General features: G+C 44.1%; 1 protein-coding gene across 1 annotated transcript in view; it reads left to right on the top strand.

Annotated features, from left to right (window-relative positions):
• Nucleotides 1-20,367, top strand: part of KSR2 (kinase suppressor of ras 2) — a 611,851-nt gene that overhangs the window by 566,585 nt on the left and 24,899 nt on the right. The window contains 2 exon segments of the mRNA XM_029571387.1: nt 1,409-1,538; nt 10,315-10,448. Coding sequence (XP_029427247.1) covers nt 1,409-1,538; nt 10,315-10,448 — 264 coding nt within the window.

The raw sequence follows: 20,367 nt of genomic DNA on the forward strand, positions 1-20,367 counted from the left end.
GCTCTAGGCTGGGGCCTAAAACTGGGAGAGCATACCAAACACTATTAACTTTCTCAAAACCAAATCCACACTGCCACACTCTCCTATTTCCTAGCCCTACCCCCTCTTGTGGGGTTATCCATTCCAGCAAGCCTCTGGGGAGGTGCTGTTGAGAATGGTATGTTCTTCTAATCTGGGTAATCAAGGCCATCTAGTGGAGACCCAAAGGGTCTCTGTACATATAAGATGCAATTTCAAGAGTATCAAACCCATATGGAGATTTTTCAAGATGATCTTAAAAGGTTTAAATATAATTAGTTTCTTTGGGACTAACAAGATTACAAGAAAAGCTCCATATATACTAGGGATGTGAATCATTTTTATAACAAATTGAAATATCGTATGATATTTCTCAGTTCATTATATATCGGCAAAAAAGCGAAACAAACATTTTTTCCCCAAAATTTTCATGAAAATTGTTTTTCGGGTTAGTGCGCACTAACTCCTGTTAGCGTGCACGAACAAAAAACCATTTATTTTTGTTATTTTTTGTTACTTTTTGTTATTTTTTGTTCGTGTTCGCTAAGCTGAAAAACGATTTTTCACTAAAAAAAAACATGCCGATCCACGGGAAAACGAGATTTTCCTGTGGCCACATGAACCCAAAAGCGCAAACGATCGGGCACCAGATTCACATCCCTAATATATACCACTTGAGTCAAGTTGTTTAGTCTTCTCTTTTTTGTGTGTAGTTGTGGTCAAGCCAACACCTTTTTTGAAGTCCCTAAAAAAAAAAAATTACAATAGTCTTATCTCAAGGTCACTAAAGCCTGAAGAATCAATCTCATATCTTGAGGTAAAAGATAAGATCAAATCTGTCAAATCACCAGCAAGAAAAAATAAGCAGTTTTAGTAACAACAGACAAATGTTTAGACATTGACAAATCCAAAGAGAGCCTATCCCCCATATCATGGACTACCTCAACAGGTATCAATTGATGAGAGGAAAGACAAATTGTAAAATCTGTCATTCAATCGGGGGTCATCCACACAAAAAATTTCCGACTTAAGAAAGTTAAGTTTAAGACCATATTCCAAGGTCCATTGTACTATCTTTGATAAAACAGAATTAATTAAATTCTGCTATTCTGCTCAGCCATACTTCCATCCTTAACTGGGAAGATTGACTGCACATCATTCACAAAAAATAATAATCAATTGCAAGAGATTTTAACAATCTACACAAAGAAAGCATAAAAATATTAAATAAACAGGAAACCAGGATTAAAACTTAATGGGAAACCCACTGTAAGTTTATTTCTATTGCAATTGTTTGCGTTAAATCCGCCTTGAGTCCAGTCTTGGGAAATATCATATGTCTATAAATAAATATATAATTCTTTTCTATCCTGCCTTATTCCCACTACAGGACTATATGGTATGAGCTACATGCACGTGAGTGGCCATACAAGAGCCAGCCATCAGAGGCAATAATATGGCAATTAGGAACAGGAATGAAGCCAAATCTCAGTCAAATTGGCATGGGTAAAGAGATATCGGTAAGTGGACCAGACAGTATATATTTGGGGTAGCCAGCTACAATGTATGGGAAATCTAATGGGACAAATTCTTTGTGATCATCGCTGCTCAGATCCTTGTTCTTGACAAAGAAATATCCAGCCTCAGACTAAGTTCTAGTGCTCAGAGCACTGCTGAAGGTGCCTAAGGATTATATTAATAGTGTTACTATAGCCAAAGTTGTTTTGATTTGCATCATCCAATGTATTACAAAAAATCCCTGATGTGACATATTTCAGTTCTAGCTGCCCAGCTTATGGACAAAAGGTTACCATACTGGTAACACGAGACAAATTCAGTGGATCTAACATGAGATAAATACAGGGGATCTCTGAGGGAGTGATGAGAATTGTAAGGTTAAATAAATTGGACGGATGGGCAAACTAAATGGGCCATGTAGTCTTTTTCTGCCATCACGTTTCTATGTTCCTATGAAAGCTGGGGCAATGATATAATACCATACTGCCAGTGATGGATTTTATCTTTTGCCATCTCTAGTCACTGTCATCTCCCTTCACCAGATCTCCGATTCTCCCACTCTCCTAGCAGACCTCTTATTACACAGACACACACACATACGCATACTCTAACGTGGTGGACCTCTGAATTCTCCTCCTGTCCTCTACCAGAACTACGACTTCCTCCCATGCTCTTGAAGACCTTTGATTTACTCCACTCATACACCTCACTTCAGAATCAATTAAATACGTACTCCCCTTCCTCCAAGTCTTTCTCTCTTGCCCCCTCCCTCTTTTTACCCCTCCTTATAGACCTCAGCACTCCCTTCGGCTCAAATGGTGCTGTTATCAGAAGGCAGTGAGTACAGGACTGCGTCAGCCATGGTATGCAGCCCCCCTGCAGCTCTGCCTGCCACACAGCAGCCTGTAGGGGTGGTGGCACTGCAGTGTCTGTGAGTGTAGGCTGACTCAGTGCCTATTCTCTCTGGCTTCTGCTCACAGCACTGCTGGAACTGGAGGGAGCCCTGAGATCTGCAAAGAGGGCTATGGGAGGGAAAGGACTGGAGGTCCAGCAAGAAGGAGAATTGGGAATCTAATTAGATTGGAGGTCAGTGGTGGAGGGAGGGAGGGAGGGACTAAACGTTTGTGGTATGGCAGGGGCAGAACCTTTGGTGCCTGCAGTATTTTGCCACCTAAGACAGAGGCCTTGTAAGCCTGTACATATACCTAGGCCTGAGTCCCCCACCAATTGTAGAAAATGTTTATGCTTATTATATTTCATATAGCATATATTTAGACAATCCTAGTGATTTACAGAAAAAGTACATATATAATTCATTCTGGCACAAGTAACCATTAAATAATTATAAATAAGTATGTGATGCTGGTGGAAATGAGCGGCGTAGCTGGTGGGGACCCACGGCCCTGCCAGTGGAGGACGACGCAGTTCTGGCGGGCAAGCCCAGGCCTCGCCAGACAAAGAGCATGCAGAACAAGCAACAGTGAGCTGAGCTTCCAGTAACCAAAGTGGGAACTGGGGAGGGAGGATTGAACCGATGGGGAAGGAAAAGGGAGAAGAGGCCAAGGAAGGGCAACAAGAGTAGGGGAGAGCAATGGGGAAAAGGAGGAATCAGGCTGACTAGGTAAAGAATAGAGGAATGAAGGAATAGAGAGTGTTAAGGGGAAAAGAGGGAGAAAGTATTTACAATAAGTCTTTACAGTAATGATCACCTGCATCTTTCTGTGAGAAAAGAAAAAATCCTAAGTGAGAAATTCAAATAATTAGAGATGTGAATAGGAACCGGAATCGGTTCGGATTCCGGTTCGGATTCACATTGTGGGGTTTTTTTTCGTCCGGCCCGATCGTGGTTTTGTTTATCGGCTGCGCCTGAGCCGATAAACAAAAAACCCACCCCGACCCTTTAAAACTAATCCCTTAGCTTCCCCCACCCTCCCAGCCCCCCAAAAACATTTTACAGTTACCTGGTGGTCCAGTGGGGGTCCCGGGAGCGATCTCCCGCTCTCGGGCCATCGGCTGCCACTAATAAAAATGGCGCCGATGGCCTTTGCCCTTACCATGTGACAGGGTATCCGTGCCATTGGCTGGCCCCTGTCACATGGAGGGAGCACTGGATGGCTGGCGCCATCTTTAAAAATGGCGCCGGCCATCCAGTGCTCCCTCCATGTGACAGGGGCCAGCCAATGGCACGGATACCCTGTCACATGGTAAGGGCAAAGGCTATATGTCTCAATCTGGATAGGGAAAGCTCGACAACACAATTCTTTCTCCTCTATAACCCATCTGACTGCGCTCTAATTCCTCTAAGGACAGACCAATGCTTCTCTCAAACCTACACCTTGAGATAAAGGAGGGTCTTATACAAAAAGGTATTTTTGACATATAGAACTTTTATTTTCTGGGGTTTCTAGCAGTCAGAGGTGAATAAGATTAAAAATCACTGTTTACATCAGGATTCACAGATTCACAGCACTGAGGTAGCAGCAAAACAAAATACTAGGGATGTGAATAGTTTTTTGACGATTTAAAATATCGTCCGATATATTTTAAATCGTCAAAAAATCGTTAGGGCCACGATACAATACCAATTCCCCCGATTTATCGTTAAAAAATCGTAAATCGGGGGAAGGGGGAGGGCAGGAAAACCGGCACACTAAAACCCCCTAAAACCCACCCCCGACCCTTTAAATTAAATCCCCCACCCTCCCGAACCCCCCCCCCAATGCTTTAAATTACCTGGGGATCCGGCGGTGGTCCAGAACGGCGGCGGTCCGGAACGGCCCCCTCAATAGAATCGTGTTGTCTTCAGCCGGCGCCATTTTTCAAAATGGCCGCCGCAAAATGGCGGCGGCCATAGACAAAAATGATTCGACGGAGGAGGTCGTTCCGGACCCCCGCTGGACTTTTGGCAAGTCTTGTGGGGGTCAGAAGGCTCCCCCAAGCTGGCCAAAAGTTTCCTGGGAGTCCAGCGGGGTTCCGGGAGCGATTTCTTGCCGCGAATCGTTTTCGTATGGGAAATGGCGCCGGCAGGAGATCGACTGCAGGAGGTCGTTCAGCGGGGGTTCCGGACCGCCGCTGAACGACCTCCTACACTCGATCTCCTGCCGGCGCCATTTTCCGTATGAAAACGATTCGCGGCAAGAAATCGCTCCCGGAACCCCGCTGGACTCCCAGGAAACTTTTGGCCAGCTTGGGGGGGCCTCCTGACCCCCACAAGACTTGCCAAAAGTCCAGCGGGGGTCCGGAACGACCTCCTCCATCGAATCGTTTTTGTCTATGGCCGCTGCCATTTTGCGGCGGCCATTTTGAAAAATGGCGCCGGCTGAAGACAACACGATTCTATTGAGGGGGCCGTTCTGGACCGCCGCCGTTCTGGACCACCGCCAGATCCCCAGGTAATTTAAAGCATTTGGGGGGGGGGTTCGGGAGGGTGGGGGATTTAATTTAAAGGGTCGGGGTGGGTTTTAGGGGGGTTTAGTGTGCCGGCTCACGATTTTAACGATTTTTCACGATAGTTTACACACCCAAACGGCAACAATACGATTCCCTCCCCCTCCCAGCCGAAATCGATCGTTAAGACGATCGAGGACACGATTCACATCTCTACAAAATACTCTTCTTCCATATTTTCATGTGAATAGCATAGTACAAAAAATACCTCCTATTCTTCCTCATTTCAAATGAAATTTAATACTCACATCTGATCACAGGATTCTTCTCAGTTATTCACTTCCCATAGGATTTTCTCAAGGCTTTTATAGTCCATACTCCTCCCAGGACACAACCTGGGAGCCAAGCAATAATTCACTGGTCTCCCGTGGTTTGTCCTGGCTAAACTGAATAGGAATAGTTGTCCTCCAAGGAATGTGAAGCTCCCCTCTCAACTCTGCAGCAGGAAGAGTACCAAACTAACACCCAAAATAGACCCTTTCCCACTCCAAATACCACCTTATATTAATCCCGTGAGGATCCCCTTATGGATCTCCTTTACACCTTTACATGAAAGAATATATCAAATCCCCTGATAACTTCTAGTTGTTGGTTGTGGTGATAAGTCATCGTGGCAGAGATTAAGTAACAACCCTCAACTCTTCCCAAGAAACATTTCTAATGACTAGGACCTAATTTAAGACCCCGTCACACTGACTTTGGTAAAATGGGGTAAAGGGAGGGGAGGGAAGGTATATTGGGGACAAACGTAGGTTAATCAGCTGTCATCTTTCATTTCAATCTACCTTACCTCCATTTGTCTCTTCTCAATAGATTCGCTTTATCTCAGGTTTTAGCTATGGGATATTTTTTTAACATTCCCTCAGAACCTGAGGAGTTAAACTTAATGATGTTGTTATTGTTTATTATTATTACTGTGCATATTCCCACCACAGCTGTATGTTCTGTATTTTTCTGTTTAAGGGAGCTCAGAAAGGTTCTGGCAGGACCATTGAAGGACCTGTTCAAGGATCTTTGATCAGAGCAACACTGAAAGTTGCCAGGAGAGGTAGTAGGTAGCGCAGTCCCTGAGGTTGGAAGAGATTTTCAAAGGAACAGGGTGGGTGGAAGGGCTAGGATTTTGTTGGAAGGGAAAGCAGATGAGGGGGAGGGCCTTTCCAATTTGATTTTTGCCAAAGGGATGAGAGAAGGGGGAGGCTGTCAATCACTATAGGGAGAGGCTTTTCATATGTTAAACTTTACTTGGGAGGGCCTTGGCTCAGCAAGGTTCCTTTTTTACATATTAGGTAAGGGTCAGGGATTCAGGCTTCCAGGCTCAAATTGCACTTTTTTCTACACTAAAGCCACCTAACCGGTTATATTCCTTTGAATATAGCCAGTTAAGGCTCAAGTTAACCAGGTACACTTATAGGGTTGCCAATTGCCTGCATTTTCTCCAGACTTTATGGAAATTAGGGGGAGTGTCCAGAAGCCAGGAAGGAGGGTAAAATATCCAGAAATTGTCTGGATTTTAACCCTCCAAGCAGGGGCTGTTCTTTCATGAGGCAGGGTGGGGCAGCAAACGTTTGGAGCAGTATAAAGTACCCCTCAAAACACCACTGTGGCAGCCACCTCACCCTGCATTCACATCTGCACAGAAAATGTCACCAGCTGCAAAATAATGGGGATCCCAGGCTCTGAGGGCAGGAAGACAGACCAAGCCGGTAGCAAGGAATTCTGATGTGCCCACAGGTTTTCCGAGCCCCATGAGCAGGAAGAGCAAACCCCCCCCCCCCCACCACCGATGGCGTGGCACAGGATTATGACCCCCGTGGCAGGAAGAGGAAAACCCCACTGACGTCACGGCCCATGATTATGATGTACTCTGATGATTGCAGGCAGGAAGATTAAATCCTGAGCTGTTGATGTGGGATTATGACATATTTTGGGGCTCGCAGGCAGATAAACAAAACCTGAGCTGGCGGGGATCCCAGACCCCTCGGCCAGAAGAGACATAGTAGGGAAGGTGTGAGAGAAGTTGTAGATAATTGGGTGATCAGGATGTGAGGGAAGGGGGGGAAGGGGGGAGTCGAGTGAGAGAGAATGGCATGGAAAAAGAGAGAGGATTAGTGAGTGACATAGGATGGAAGGGAAGAGTGGTGAGTGAGAAGGGAAGGGAGGGGTAAGTGAGCATGTGAGAGGGGAGGGAAGAGAAGCAAAGAAGGGATGAAAGAGAACGCAGGGTAAGTAAATGAGGAGGAAGGGTAGAAAAGGGATTGAGTGAGAAGACATCGAAAGGAGAGGGGGAGCAAGACTACACATATGTGGGAGAATGTAAGAAAGTATAAGCGCGTGTGTCTATGTGAGCTAGCATGTGCATGTGAGAGTATGAGTGACCGAGCATGTGTGAGTATGTTAGTGTGAGCGAGCATGTGTATGTGTATAAGTATATGAAAGTGTGACTGAGCGTGTTTTGATAATGAATATATGTAGATTAAAAAATGTGTGTATATGTGTGCATCAACCCAAAGAGGAGAAATCTTGACTGGGTGAACCGTTTTGGTCTTTATTTGTTAAGAGCAAATTGCAAAAGAGTTGGTGTGGAGTAAATAAGGATCACACAAAGAGCACAAATAGTAAGGAGGAGAGCGTGAAGCCAATAAGTAATGCTGTTCCATGTAAAATGAAGTGAAAACAATATGAGGCATTTCTCAGGACAGCAGCTTTATATAATAAGCTTCAAAGAAATATTAAAGGCCAATGCAATACTGGGTGCTCAGGTTAACCTGCGGTTGGACTTAATGCCAGCCCCAGAACTGGCATTAAGTCTTGAGGAACCCAAAACGTTGAGAGAAAGGCAGAAAATACTACTTTTCTGTAATTTTTCCAAATTAATATCGTGGCAATATTAAGTTGAGGAATGAGCATCCATTTTTCTAATCCATGCCTGTGCACAGGTTAGGAAAACGGACACTTATAAATTGAGTGTCCGTTTCCCTCACCCGCGCACAGCCACTCCTCCTGGGCATCCAATGCCATGGATGCGCTAGGGATGCACAATTTATCCCTAGCATGTCCTTTTTAGTATGGTGGCTCATTTGCCTATTGCATTGAGCACCCAGGAAAGGTGATTGTGCATGTGTTAAAAAAAAGTGCATCCAGTTTGGACACAAGTTTTTAGCATGTGGGTATTGCATTGGCCTGTTAAATCTTAAGTCATTAATTTAGTAAAAATATCAACAAAAATATCAGGTAATGCATTAAAAAGCTAAAAAGAGCATACATCTAGTGGGCAACATGATGAACACAAAGCCTTAACCACACAAGCCATCTCTGTCGAGGCCACTGATTCAAATACAGATCATTTACTCTGCTCACTGATATCAAAATGCAGTGCTATTCTTAAACCAGTAACCTCCCCCCTTAATAGATGAAATCAGAGCAGAGATCTTAGTAGCACAATGTTGGGCAAAGTTAGTGGCATCTATAGCCTCCTTGCTGGAAGCTTCGGGAAACTCTACTAACCAAGATACTAGATTAAATAAATCATGAGGGCAATTTATAGAGCCCTATAATTTAAGACTATAATAAGACCTCCACTGAATCATAAATTCTTGTCTAATGTCTATAACTAGCCCTAGCCAACAGATAAGCTGTCTTGGTTTTGGTGGTTTTCTGCTATCTCCAGAAACACTCTTTTTTCGCATATACACATCTCATGCATTTACACACACACCCAATCACACACCCCTACAAACACACACACACCCCTACCCCTCACCCACTCACTTCCACCTCATCCACATTCCTCCTTCAGATACCACCTGCCAATGCAGCGCCACCAGCCACTAAGCCCCAGATGTGGATATAGTTAGAAATCTTGTAGCGTGCTTTTATGGGGGAATGGCTTTCATAAGGGGAAGGAAGTATGTGGGAAACTGAGTTTACACTCTGCTATATGTTCTTCCCTACAGTACCTGAATGTAATCCACTTTGAAATGTCTGAAAGGTGGAATATAAATCAAATAAATAAATAAATAAATAAATACAATTTTATTATGGATTTTCCTACTAGTTATACTATTAAGGCTGCCACGGAGACATTCCTCATATACCCCTTCAAAGGTAGCAGCATGTCATGGCACTGAATAGGGAAATGAGTCTTTTTTTTTAATCTTTACTTATGATTTTTCAAAATACGTACAATCAAAAATATATTGACTTCAAGGAAAGTACAGCTATGAGTAATTAACAACATAACAACAATAAACAATACATTTTTTCTTCATTAGACAAGCTGCTAGTTAGTTCATTCTAGGGAAAGTTTATCGAAGGAAAACATAATAATACAGAGAAGAGAGCATTGTGCAGGTGTCTGCCCTTCTTCGTGCACACACACTCAGAGTAAAAAATCTGTAGGATAGCACCTATCCATCACAAGTTACGTCACAGGTGGGGAGAAGCAGAGCAGGCAGACAGACCAAAAACATAAGAGGTGGTGGCACTGGGCAGCCCATATTGGCATTCAGCACCACCTGGAAACCCCACTTTTACTCAGCACTGTGCAACTACCAGACTGCACTCACCCTGCCACACTTCCTCCTCCAGCTGTTACTCAGCACAGCCTCCTGCCCACAATCTCCATATCTCCCCCACTTACTGCTTCTCCTCGGGTCAGTTCTCCTTGCCCAGGCTGTGTTCCCTGCCTCCGCACTGACAGAAACTAAATGCATCAGCCAAGGGCAGGAGATTCTTTCCTGGTGACATTGATGGTATTTCAGTAGAAAACCCATAATTGGAACGGAGGAATGTAATTAATGGAAGCAAGGTCATATGTTGTTGAGCAATGAAGCAGGAACCTGCCCAGCTCTGCACAGGCACATTGATTAGTAAACGCGCCTTAGGGAGAGTGGAAGGCATGTTTCACAGAGGGTAATGCATGGTTTAGGCTGATGTATTCAGCAGTACAATGTAGCTTAGAGCAGCTCGCTTCATTTGTCTATTATACATTGCAAGTATTTTAACATTTGAAAATGATTAACGTGCCTGTACTAGCCACATTGTGGAAAGTTTAATCCACCTGATTTTTATTTCTTTTGTTTCCAGTTTTGGCCCTAATTTTAGATTTTGCCTACAGATGTTTAGCATGTTTTATGAAAGAAATGTATTAAAATAATTTGTATTTTCATAAAATATGCTCTTTTAAATTGCCATGCAATTCTCGACTTTTTGATTCTGGACTTTGAATCCTGCCTGAATATCTTGGCAGACTCGTTGTTAGCCCTGACCCCAGAGGGTGTTGTTTGCCATATTACTTGTTTGTTTTCTGACCTTGATCTTTGTTCATTGCAGGACATCCTCCTTTTCTGTTGGGCCTATGAGCAGGAAGAGAGACCCAGCTTCACCAAGCTCATGGAGATGCTGGAGAAACTGCCAAAGCGGAACCGCCGCCTTTCCCACCCTGGGCACTTCTGGAAATCAGCAGAGTAAGGCAAAACTCCCCCTTATTAAATTAGAATGGGGGACTGAGAGGATCCAGAGTGAGGGCCAAGCCCAGCTTCCCATTCTTGGAAGTCCTTTTAATCTACACACGTCTTTCAGATATCCTAGACTTCCAGCTCGCTTTTATAAGGCTCCGAATGAGTGACTCACTAATAAGTGGAAACTCTGATTTCCCAGACTGAAAGCTGAAATTTTTCTGGTTGTCTTGCTATAAAAGCTAATATCAATAAGGGTCATGACATTGGGCTCTATGGAGGCAAAAGATGGGGGAAAGAAAGTACCACGTCAAATTTATGATTCTGTCTTAAGATAAAACTGAATATGAATGTCTGCATTCAAGATGTGAAAAACCTCAGTTTATGATAGCTATCAGCGCCAATTTGCAGCCTGTATTAAAGGAGGGGGCTGAAAAGCAGAGATCTCATTGAACAACTCTTTCCATTGCCACAAACCACCTACTCTTGCTCCCTCCACACACTAAAGATTCTTGTCAACTTTCCTTTAAAGACCGTGGAACCTGCTTACAAAGAAAATTTCTAATCAGGTCAATATGATGTCTGGCAGCACATTAGCTATGGGAAAGTTTCATGTAATGCAAGGAAATACTATAAGACAGTGGTTCTCAGCTTTTTTCGGTTGAGATGGTTCTCACATGCGTGACACACTGAACACATGACCATCACGGGGCTAAATGTAAACATGCACTCTGCATCCACAGGAACCCCCTCGATCCCACGACAATGGGCGCAGAGTAGAACTAGGACATTGCCTGTACATTTCACCCTACAAAAAAGATATTCTGGTTCTGGTGTCATCTCAGTAACAGCAAAACAAATTCCCTCTACTATGAGGCGCAATAGCCCTCTTTATGAAAAGACAGTATTTTACCACCAATGCATATCGTATTGAGAAAACACAACAAATAAGATTGATACAAAGGCCTACATGCTAGTAAAATACCTCACCTCGGTCACACACCCAGAACTGACCTTCACCAAGTACAGAAAAACCACAAATTATAAATATGGAGACAAAAACTGGAATGGAAATCCAAAAAAGCCATTCTGCATGTAGTGCAAACCTGGAGAAATGGAAAGAGAAATATAGCACCTAACAGTTCCAGGATCTGCAATAATGCACACAAACTAACCCGCACAAAGTTACACCTGTATTATGGAACACACTCAAACAGTAACAACCCTATCTATGAAAATGCAACACTACAAATATTATACCAGGCCCTAAACACTAATACATTGCCTATTGGGAAAACAGAATAAGCCAAGCTGCTATAGATCCCCACACAGAAATAATTGTAAAACTATACTAATACATGTTTCAAAACAGCTGATGAACAGAATTACATCTAACAATTAAAAACTCAAAAACATTATTAAAGATTCTTCAAACACCAAAAAAAAAATTTCAAAAAAGCAGACATATCATATAATACTCAATAATTAAAATGGCAGTCAATCAAGAAAAATAAACTTAAAAAGCCACCATTACTTACCCTCTCCAATAGCTTACTCCAGAAGCAGCAGAGGATGCTGAAGCTCTGTCTTCATGATCTTCTTCCTTAGGGCCCACAACCAGTCTCTCTCTCACACACACACCAACTACACCCCACGACCAGTCTCTCTCACACTCCAGTGAACTCGCCGACCAGTCTTACTCTCTCTCTCTCTCTCTCTCTCTCTCTCACACCAGTCACCTCCCTGACCAGTCTCTCTTCCTCACACATACCAGTCACCTCCCTGACTAGTCTGTCTCCCTCACACACACAAACATGTCACCTCCCTGACCTGTCTCTCTCTCTCTCAATCACACACATGCTCTCTCTCTTATTTATGTATATGCTCTCATTCACGTACATGTTCTCTCAGGGCGAGATTTATCATCCCCTGTGGAATGATGAGCTGCCGCCATAAAGGGGGTAGGGGCAAAAAAAAGGGGTGGGAGGGCACTAGTGTGCAGCCTGCCACATTTTGGTGGTGTGGTTTCGTCTGCCATGGTGTGGCTGTGCCGCACACTATCGCCCCCATAGCACCACACTAAAAGGTGGTGCTATTTCTGCGCTACTGCTGGCAATAATGTCCAAAACATTATAGCTGGCAGCGGTGCTGCCACCCCATTTCCCTAAACCCCTCCCAAACTCCTCCGTAACTCCATCCCTTCCCCTAATTTTAATGTTGCCGTCACGATATTGTTAATCACGCTTGCACAAACATGCTCTCATTTTTGACCAAGCCTGCTCTTCTGCTACTATTTTATGCAGCATGGTCTCTTCTTCCCACGCACCCCACTGTACATCACTTCTTGTTCCGGGCTGTCTGGGCGAGAATAAGAAAAGGCCATACTGCTGATGTTACCGGCTTCCACTAACAATGCTACCATTCCTGCCCAGACTGAATGGCAGCAGTGTTAGTGGAAGAATATGTGCTTCTCACTGCAAGGAAGGAGAGAGATGGAAGTGCAACCATGGCAGTGGGACACCGGGAAGCCATGACAAACCTGCCGGTGCTTGGTGACAAACTAGTGTGACATGACACAGTGTTAGAGAATCACTGCTATAGTATACTAGTTACATACCAGAGTGAGCCATTCCAGCTGTACCCAGCTAAACTAGGCATAACTAACAATTCTAATTTGTTTTACTTTTGAAAAGGTATTTCTAAGGCCTAATTAAACTTACAGTAAAAGTTGGAATAGCTCAAACTGCTACATAGAGAGGGTCTTAATACATTCCCTAGGAATGGCAAACATTAAAAATGTGAATATTTTGGTGAATATAGGGCATGCTGCCGTAAAGATGTGAGGGGTAAAAGTGGTATAGATAAGATAGAGAATTAAACAAGACATTAGTAAGTAAATCATTAACAAATGGCTCCTCTATTTTATTACACCTTTTAACTGTGCCAAAGCTAGGAGGCAAGGACAAAATTAGTAGGCAATAAGTTTTATGTAAAAGAGAAGTTCTTTCTCCACCAATTCTATATATTATGTACCTTACCTTAGTAGAATTTGCAAATGAAAGGTTTTTAATTTTTTACTAGGTGTTTTTTTTTAAAGTTACTTTGTTTCTTGCTTTAATATTAATCTGCTTGCAGCCATCTTGCATTCTCTGCTGGTGCCATGTTATATCCCAAAATGCACCTTGACGTGTAATTATAACCGTGTTGTTTACTTTGCAGTATAAGAACTGCAGAGCCAATCCACATTGTTGATGCTAGCAATTGTCTCCAGCTTCTGCTACTTTGTCCACAGCCTGCACCTTCAGAAACTGCTCCTTCCTAGCTCCTGATGCTGGAACGTAAAATAAAAATATAGTACTCACAGGCTTTCTTAGCTGCTGCAACTGAGTCTTTCCCTGAGCCATCCTCTTTTATCTGCTACCCACTGACGTCAGTCCCTGAACCTAACCTGACTCAGCCCCTAACCCAGCTTGCCACGCATGTATTCTGGTCCCTGGCAGCACTTCTATCTACTCTGGTGCACTTTCCCTGCAGGAGCCAATACAGAGTACATATTAGGGATGTGAATCGTTTTTCAACGATTAAAATTATCGTCCGATAATGTTTATATCGTCTTAAATCGTTATAGAACACGATACAATAGAAATTCTAACGATTTATCGTTAAAAATCGTTAAATCGTGTTAGTGCGCACTAACTCCCCGTTAGTGCGCACTAACTCGATTTAGTGCGCACTAACTGAAATGATACAAATAAACACTTTCCAGGTCACTGAAGGTCAGTTAGGAATGAATATGTGTTCCTATTGGCTGGCTGCCCTCTTATCTATTGATATTACCAAGGTTACCACTGAGGTGATGGTTGGGGGGATGGGAAATGGAACTGGAAACTAACGAACACCAACAGAAAATGAAACAAAGTGTTCACACTTCCCAGGTCAGTAAAGGTCACTTAGGAATGAATATGTATGTATGTATTCCTATTGGCTGGCTGTGCTCTTATCTATTGATGTTACCAATATGGTTGGGGGGATGTGAAATGGAAACAGTTGGAAGCTTGACAAAAAAAGTAATGTAATGATCAGCACTCACGTGACTAGAACTTGTTTGTTTATTATTTTTGTTAGCAGGCACCTGAATTGCTAGTGCATGTTGAATTTGCCAATCACTGTGCATTTTAGAAAGGTGGTCCTGGCTGGAACTGTACACAGTTCAAATATATGTAATTGATTGTTGGTAAGTGTATTTTTTAAGTAGCCACACTGGCACCAGTATGTTTACTTTTCCTCCTACTTAACTCACTAGCTCAGCTTTGTAAGAAGGGCTTCTCTGCTTGTGTGTTGTTTTTGTTTGGTGTGAGGAGAGCAGAAAACATCAGATCTTTATTCAATCTACTACAGTCATCTCTTACAGTGCCCTATCCCTATTAATACCAGGAGTGTTGTGATCTTCCTGCACACAGTGCCCTAACCCTGATACCAGTCTGAGACAGCTCCCTCCCTGCATTACTAGTGAGAGGCTGGCTTCACAGACAGGGGGGAGCTGCCTGACCCTCACTCCTGACTTCCCCCATGTCCCAGCTAGTGAATGGTGTGTGGGTGAGGGGGGGGGGGGGAGGATGGTGAAGTCTGAGACAGCTCCCTCCCTGCATTACTAGTGAGAGGCTGGCTTCACAGACAGGGGGGAGCTGCCTGACCCTCACTCCTGACTTCCCCCATGTCCCAGCTAGTGAATGGTGTGTGGGTGAGGGGGGGGGGAGGATGGTGAAGTCTGAGACAGCTCCCTCCCTGCATTACTAGTGAGAGGCTGGCTTCACAGACAGGGGGGAGCTGCCTGACCCTCACTCCTGACTTCCCCCATGTCCCAGCTAGTGAATGGTGTGTGGGTGAGGGGGGGGGGGGAGGATGGTGAAGTCTGAGACAGCTCCCTCCCTGCATTACTAGTGAGAGGCTGGCTTCACAGACAGGGGGGAGCTGCCTGACCCTCACTCCTGACTTCCCCCATGTCCCAGCTAGTGAATGGTGTGTGGGTGAGGGGGGGGGGGGGAGGATGGTGAAGTCTGAGACAGCTCCCTCCCTGCATTACTAGTGAGAGGCTGGCTTCACAGACAGGGGGGAGCTGCCTGTCCCTCACTCCTGACTTCCCCCATGTCCCAGCTAGTGAATGGTATGTGGGTGAGGGGGGGGGGGGGGTGGATGGTGAAGTCTGAGACAGCTCCCTCCCTGCATTACTAGTGAGAGGCTGGCTTCACAGACAGGGGGGAGCTGCCTGTCCCTCACTCCTGACTTCCCCCATGTCCCAGCTAGTGAATGGTGTGTGGGTGAGGGGGGGGGGGTGGATGGTGAAGTCTGAGACAGCTCCCTCCCTGCATTACTAGTGAGAGGCTGGCTTCACAGACAGGGGGGAGCTGCCTGACCCTCACTCCTGACTTCCCCCATGTCCCAGCTAGTGAATGGTGTGTGGGTAAGGGGGGGGGGGAGGATGGTGAAGTCTGAGACAGCTCCCTCCCTGCATTACTAGTGAGAGGCTGGCTTCACAGACAGGGGGGAGCTGCCTGACCCTCACTCCTCCGGGGTATTGTGATCTTCCTGCACACAGTGCCCTATCCCTGATACCAGGGGTGTTGTGATCTTCCTGCATGCAGTGCCCTATCCCTATTAATACCAGGAGTGTTGTGATCTTCCTGCACGCAGTGCCCTATCCCAGATATCGGGATGTGTGCAAGAAGATCACAACACCCCCGGTATCAGGAATAGGGCACTGTGTGCAGGAAGATCACAACACCCCCAGTATCAGGAATAGGGCACTGTGTGCAGGAAGATCACAACACCCCTGGTATTAGGGATAGGGCACTGTGTGCAGGAAGATCACAACACTCCTGGTATTAATAGGGATAGGGCACTGTGTGCAGGAAGATCACAATACCCCTGGTATCAGGGTTAGGGCACAAGTTCTAGTCACATTGACTGATCACATTACTTGTTTTGTCAAGCTACCAACTGTTTCCATTTCCCATCCCCCATATACTGTCAGTAGGAAACTTGGTAACATGAATAAATAAGAGGGCAGCCAATAGGAATACATATTCATTCCTAAACTGACCTTAACTGACCTGAAAAGTGTCAAATTGTATCATTTTCAGTTAGTGCGCACTAACTCGAGTTAGTGCGCACTAATCGGAAAAAACGATTTTTAACGATTTTTTAACTAAAAAATCGTGCCTAAGACGATTTTCTTGCCCTGCCACACGATTTCTATCGTTAAGACGATATGGAAAACGATTCACATCCCTAGTACATATAGGCATGAACTTTCCACAGCACTATGGCTTCACTTTTACCCAATAATCTTAGGAATAGAAAATAAAAAATACAAATGTGGCAATTCACAAGGAAAACAGGAAATAACTTCAAAAACATTTTTGCTGGCTAGATACTAGGCAAATCAAAAATACTAAAAGTAAAAAAAAAAAAAAAGGCAAATTCCAAATAAATCAATAACAAGGTAATTCAATCTTGAAAAACAATACAAGGTACTTTCTGTTTTATGAAAGAGCTACAGAGACACCTCTGATGTTTTAAACAAATGCACATTCCCCTCCCTGCTCTCTGCGCAGGGCACATCATGTTATGGAGATGGATGACACTGAGAATTACAGTAATTAGAGATGGCACACGCTACAATTTTAATGACAGGCCTGGCTGACAAATTCTCTTCCATGAGCAAATGATTACAACATTTTAAGTAGTTTAAAACAAAACAAAAAATACCCCCACAATTCTCTCTCCTTCATAGCTTTGTTTACCACCTTGATCAGCTGAGCAACAGCACTATCTACTGCAGTATACAATGGGTCACAAACTGTGGTAATTGTAGTTTGGGGTCTGTGGACCTTCCTCCCATGAAATTATAAGCAGCTTCTACTGAATTTGGGTGGTTCTCCTTGAAAGGTTCCAAGTGGCTTCATGGCAGTAGGGATACAAGACCTACACCTGTTTGAGGAGTTGAAATTCCAACATTATCCTTCAACATGACTTTCCTGGTGCTTCTGAGAAAACTGCAGTATTGAGACAGAATGCAGTTCTGTAGTCACACATTTCTAGGAATTCTTTACCACCTCCTGGCACCAGATACAGAGTTTACCTGTATAGCTACCTGTTCTGCTGGGCTTCCTAGTGCAAACCTATGCCTCTTGTTTTTATCCTGCTGACATACCCGGCACAGAGTAGAAATTATTCTAACTTCTATGATAGGTGACTAGAATTTAAACTGGAATGAGCTGGTTTGTGGGTAGAAGATGATTAAATCCAGCTGTCACCCTAACAAACAAGCAAATGTACTGAAGAAAAATAGAAAAGTGTGTCTCTCTGAAGGCTGTCCATAAAGAACAAGGAAAACAAGGAGGCTATGGGTGAGGACGTGCTGAGAGGAGACAAGGGAAGGAGGAATACCTGGAAAGCTAGCAGGCTGATGCAATAAAGTACCTCACTATGTCAAACGGGCGACCGTCGCCCGTATGACATAGTGAGGGCAAAGGTAGCGCCAGCGCCATTTTGAAGATTGGCAATATGGCCCGCGTGCAGGAGGTCGCTCCCGGACCCCCGCTGGACTTTTGGCAAGTCTTGTGGGGGTCAGGAGGCCCCCCCCCAAGCTGGCCAAAAGTCCCTGGGGGTCCAGCGGGGGTCCGGGGGTGATCTCCCGCACGCGTGACGTCGGGAGCCAGGAAACAAAATGGCGCCGGCGCTACCTTTGCCCTGTCACATGATAAGGGCAAAGGGCCACCGGTGCCATTTCTCAACGCAGCGGTGGCCAGAGAGCGGGAGGAGATCGTGTCGGGACCCCAGGTAATTTAAAACATTTTGGGGGGGGGGGGTTCGGGAGGGGGGGGGATTTGTTTTAAAGGTTCGGGTGGGTTTTAGGGTTTTTTTGGTGTGCCGGTTTTCCCGCGCCCTATTTAATGATACAATACAAATGCCCCTGACGATAAATCGGGGGCATTTGTATTGTATCGCGTATTTAACGATTTTGGACGATTTTTAAATTATCTGACGATAATTTTAATCGTTCAAAAACGATTCACATCCCTAGTATTTTCTACTTTTAGGTTCAGGGCTTGGGGCGCTTCAAGACTTAACGCCAGCTTTGGGGCTGGCATTAATTTTTGAGGGTTAAAACATGCGCGTCAGGTGCACAATGATTTTTTACATCGGGGGTATTAGCTAACAGCCTCATCATCTTGGCATTTACATGTGATGAGCGCTTTTAGCTATGCACTGGTTTGGATGCGCATTTTGGATGCTTACATTTGTTGTCAGAGGTGAAGTTAACCAAGTTAGCCAGATAGGTGTATCCAACTAACTTTAGGACAGCCCTACAGTGCGACCAGAGTTAGCTGCATAAGTTAAGCGGCTAACTCCGATCTTCCTGGAAACACCTCTTGCCCACCACCGATTTATGTGGCTAATTCTGGAATGAAGCCGCAAATGGTGATGAAAATCGCTATTTTGCCATTTAAAGGATTTTGAATATCGACCTCACTGTACATTACCTTAAAGGGGAAAGATGTCACTTCCATCTAGATTGTAGTGACATAGAGATGTCCACCACAGAAAAGAAGATTTGGAAGGAGATTTAGTCAGATATATACAGTATAAGATTTTGTAGGCCTCTATCATATCCCCCCCTCAGCCATCTCTTCTCCAAGCTGAACAGCCCTAACCTTTTTAGCCTTTCCTCATAGGGGAGCCATTCCATCCCCTTTATCAAAGGAATAGCCTAATGGTTAGAGCAGTGGGCTATGAACCAGGAGACCAGGGTTTGAGTCCTGCTGTTGCACCTTGTGACCTTGGGCAAGTCACTTTACCCTCCATTGCCTCAGATTGTAAGCCCTGTGGGGATAGGGAAATATCTACAGTATCTGAATGTAAACCAATGTGATATCTCAGATCAAATGTCGGTATATAAAAAACAATAAATAAATCATTTTGGTTGCCCTTCTCTGTACTTTTTCCAGTACAACTACATATGTTTGGAGATGCAGTGACCAGAATTGCACACAGTATTCAAAGTGCAGTCTCACCATGGAGCGATACGGAGGCATTATGATATCCACTATTTTATTTGCTATTCCCTTCTTAATAATTCCTAATATTCTGTTAGCTTTTTTGGCCGCTAGAGCACACTGAGCCGACAATTTCAATGTATTATCTACTATGATGCCTAGATCTTGTTCCTGGGTGGTTAACTTCTAATATTGAATCTAACATCGTGTATCTATAGCAAAGGTTATTTTTCCCTATTTGCATCACCTTGCACTTGTCCACATTAAATTTCATCTGCCATTTGGATGCCCAATCTTCCAGTCTTACAAGGTCCTCCTGCAGTTGAGCTTGAGATTTAACTACTCTGCATACTCTTGTGTCACTTGCAAATTTGATCACCTCACTTGTCGTACCCCTTTCCAGATAATTTATAAATATATTAAAAAGCACCAGTCCAAGCACAGAAACCAGAGGCACTCCACTGTTTATCTTTTTCCACTGTGTAAACAGACCATTCAATCCTATTCTTTGTTTCCTGTCCTTTAACCTGTTTGCAATCCATAAAAGGATATCACCTCCTATCCCATGACTTTTTAGTTTTCTTAGAAGCCTCTCATGAGGGACTTTGTCGAACGCCTTCTGAAAATCCAAATACACCACATCTACCGGTTCACCATTGTCACATGTTTATTCACCCCTTCAAAAAAATATATGAGATTTGTGAGGCAAGACTTCCCTTGGGTAAATCCATGCTGGCTGTGTCCCATTAAACCATGTCTATCTAAATGTTCAGTGATTTTATTCTTTATAACAGTTTCCATGATTTTTTACACCACTGAAGTCAGGCTTACTTGTCTATAGTTTCACAGATCACCCCTGGAGTCCTTTT

The sequence above is a fragment of the Rhinatrema bivittatum genome, chromosome 11 (genome assembly GCF_901001135.1).
Source record: "Rhinatrema bivittatum chromosome 11, aRhiBiv1.1, whole genome shotgun sequence".
NCBI lineage: Eukaryota > Metazoa > Chordata > Amphibia > Gymnophiona > Rhinatrematidae > Rhinatrema > Rhinatrema bivittatum.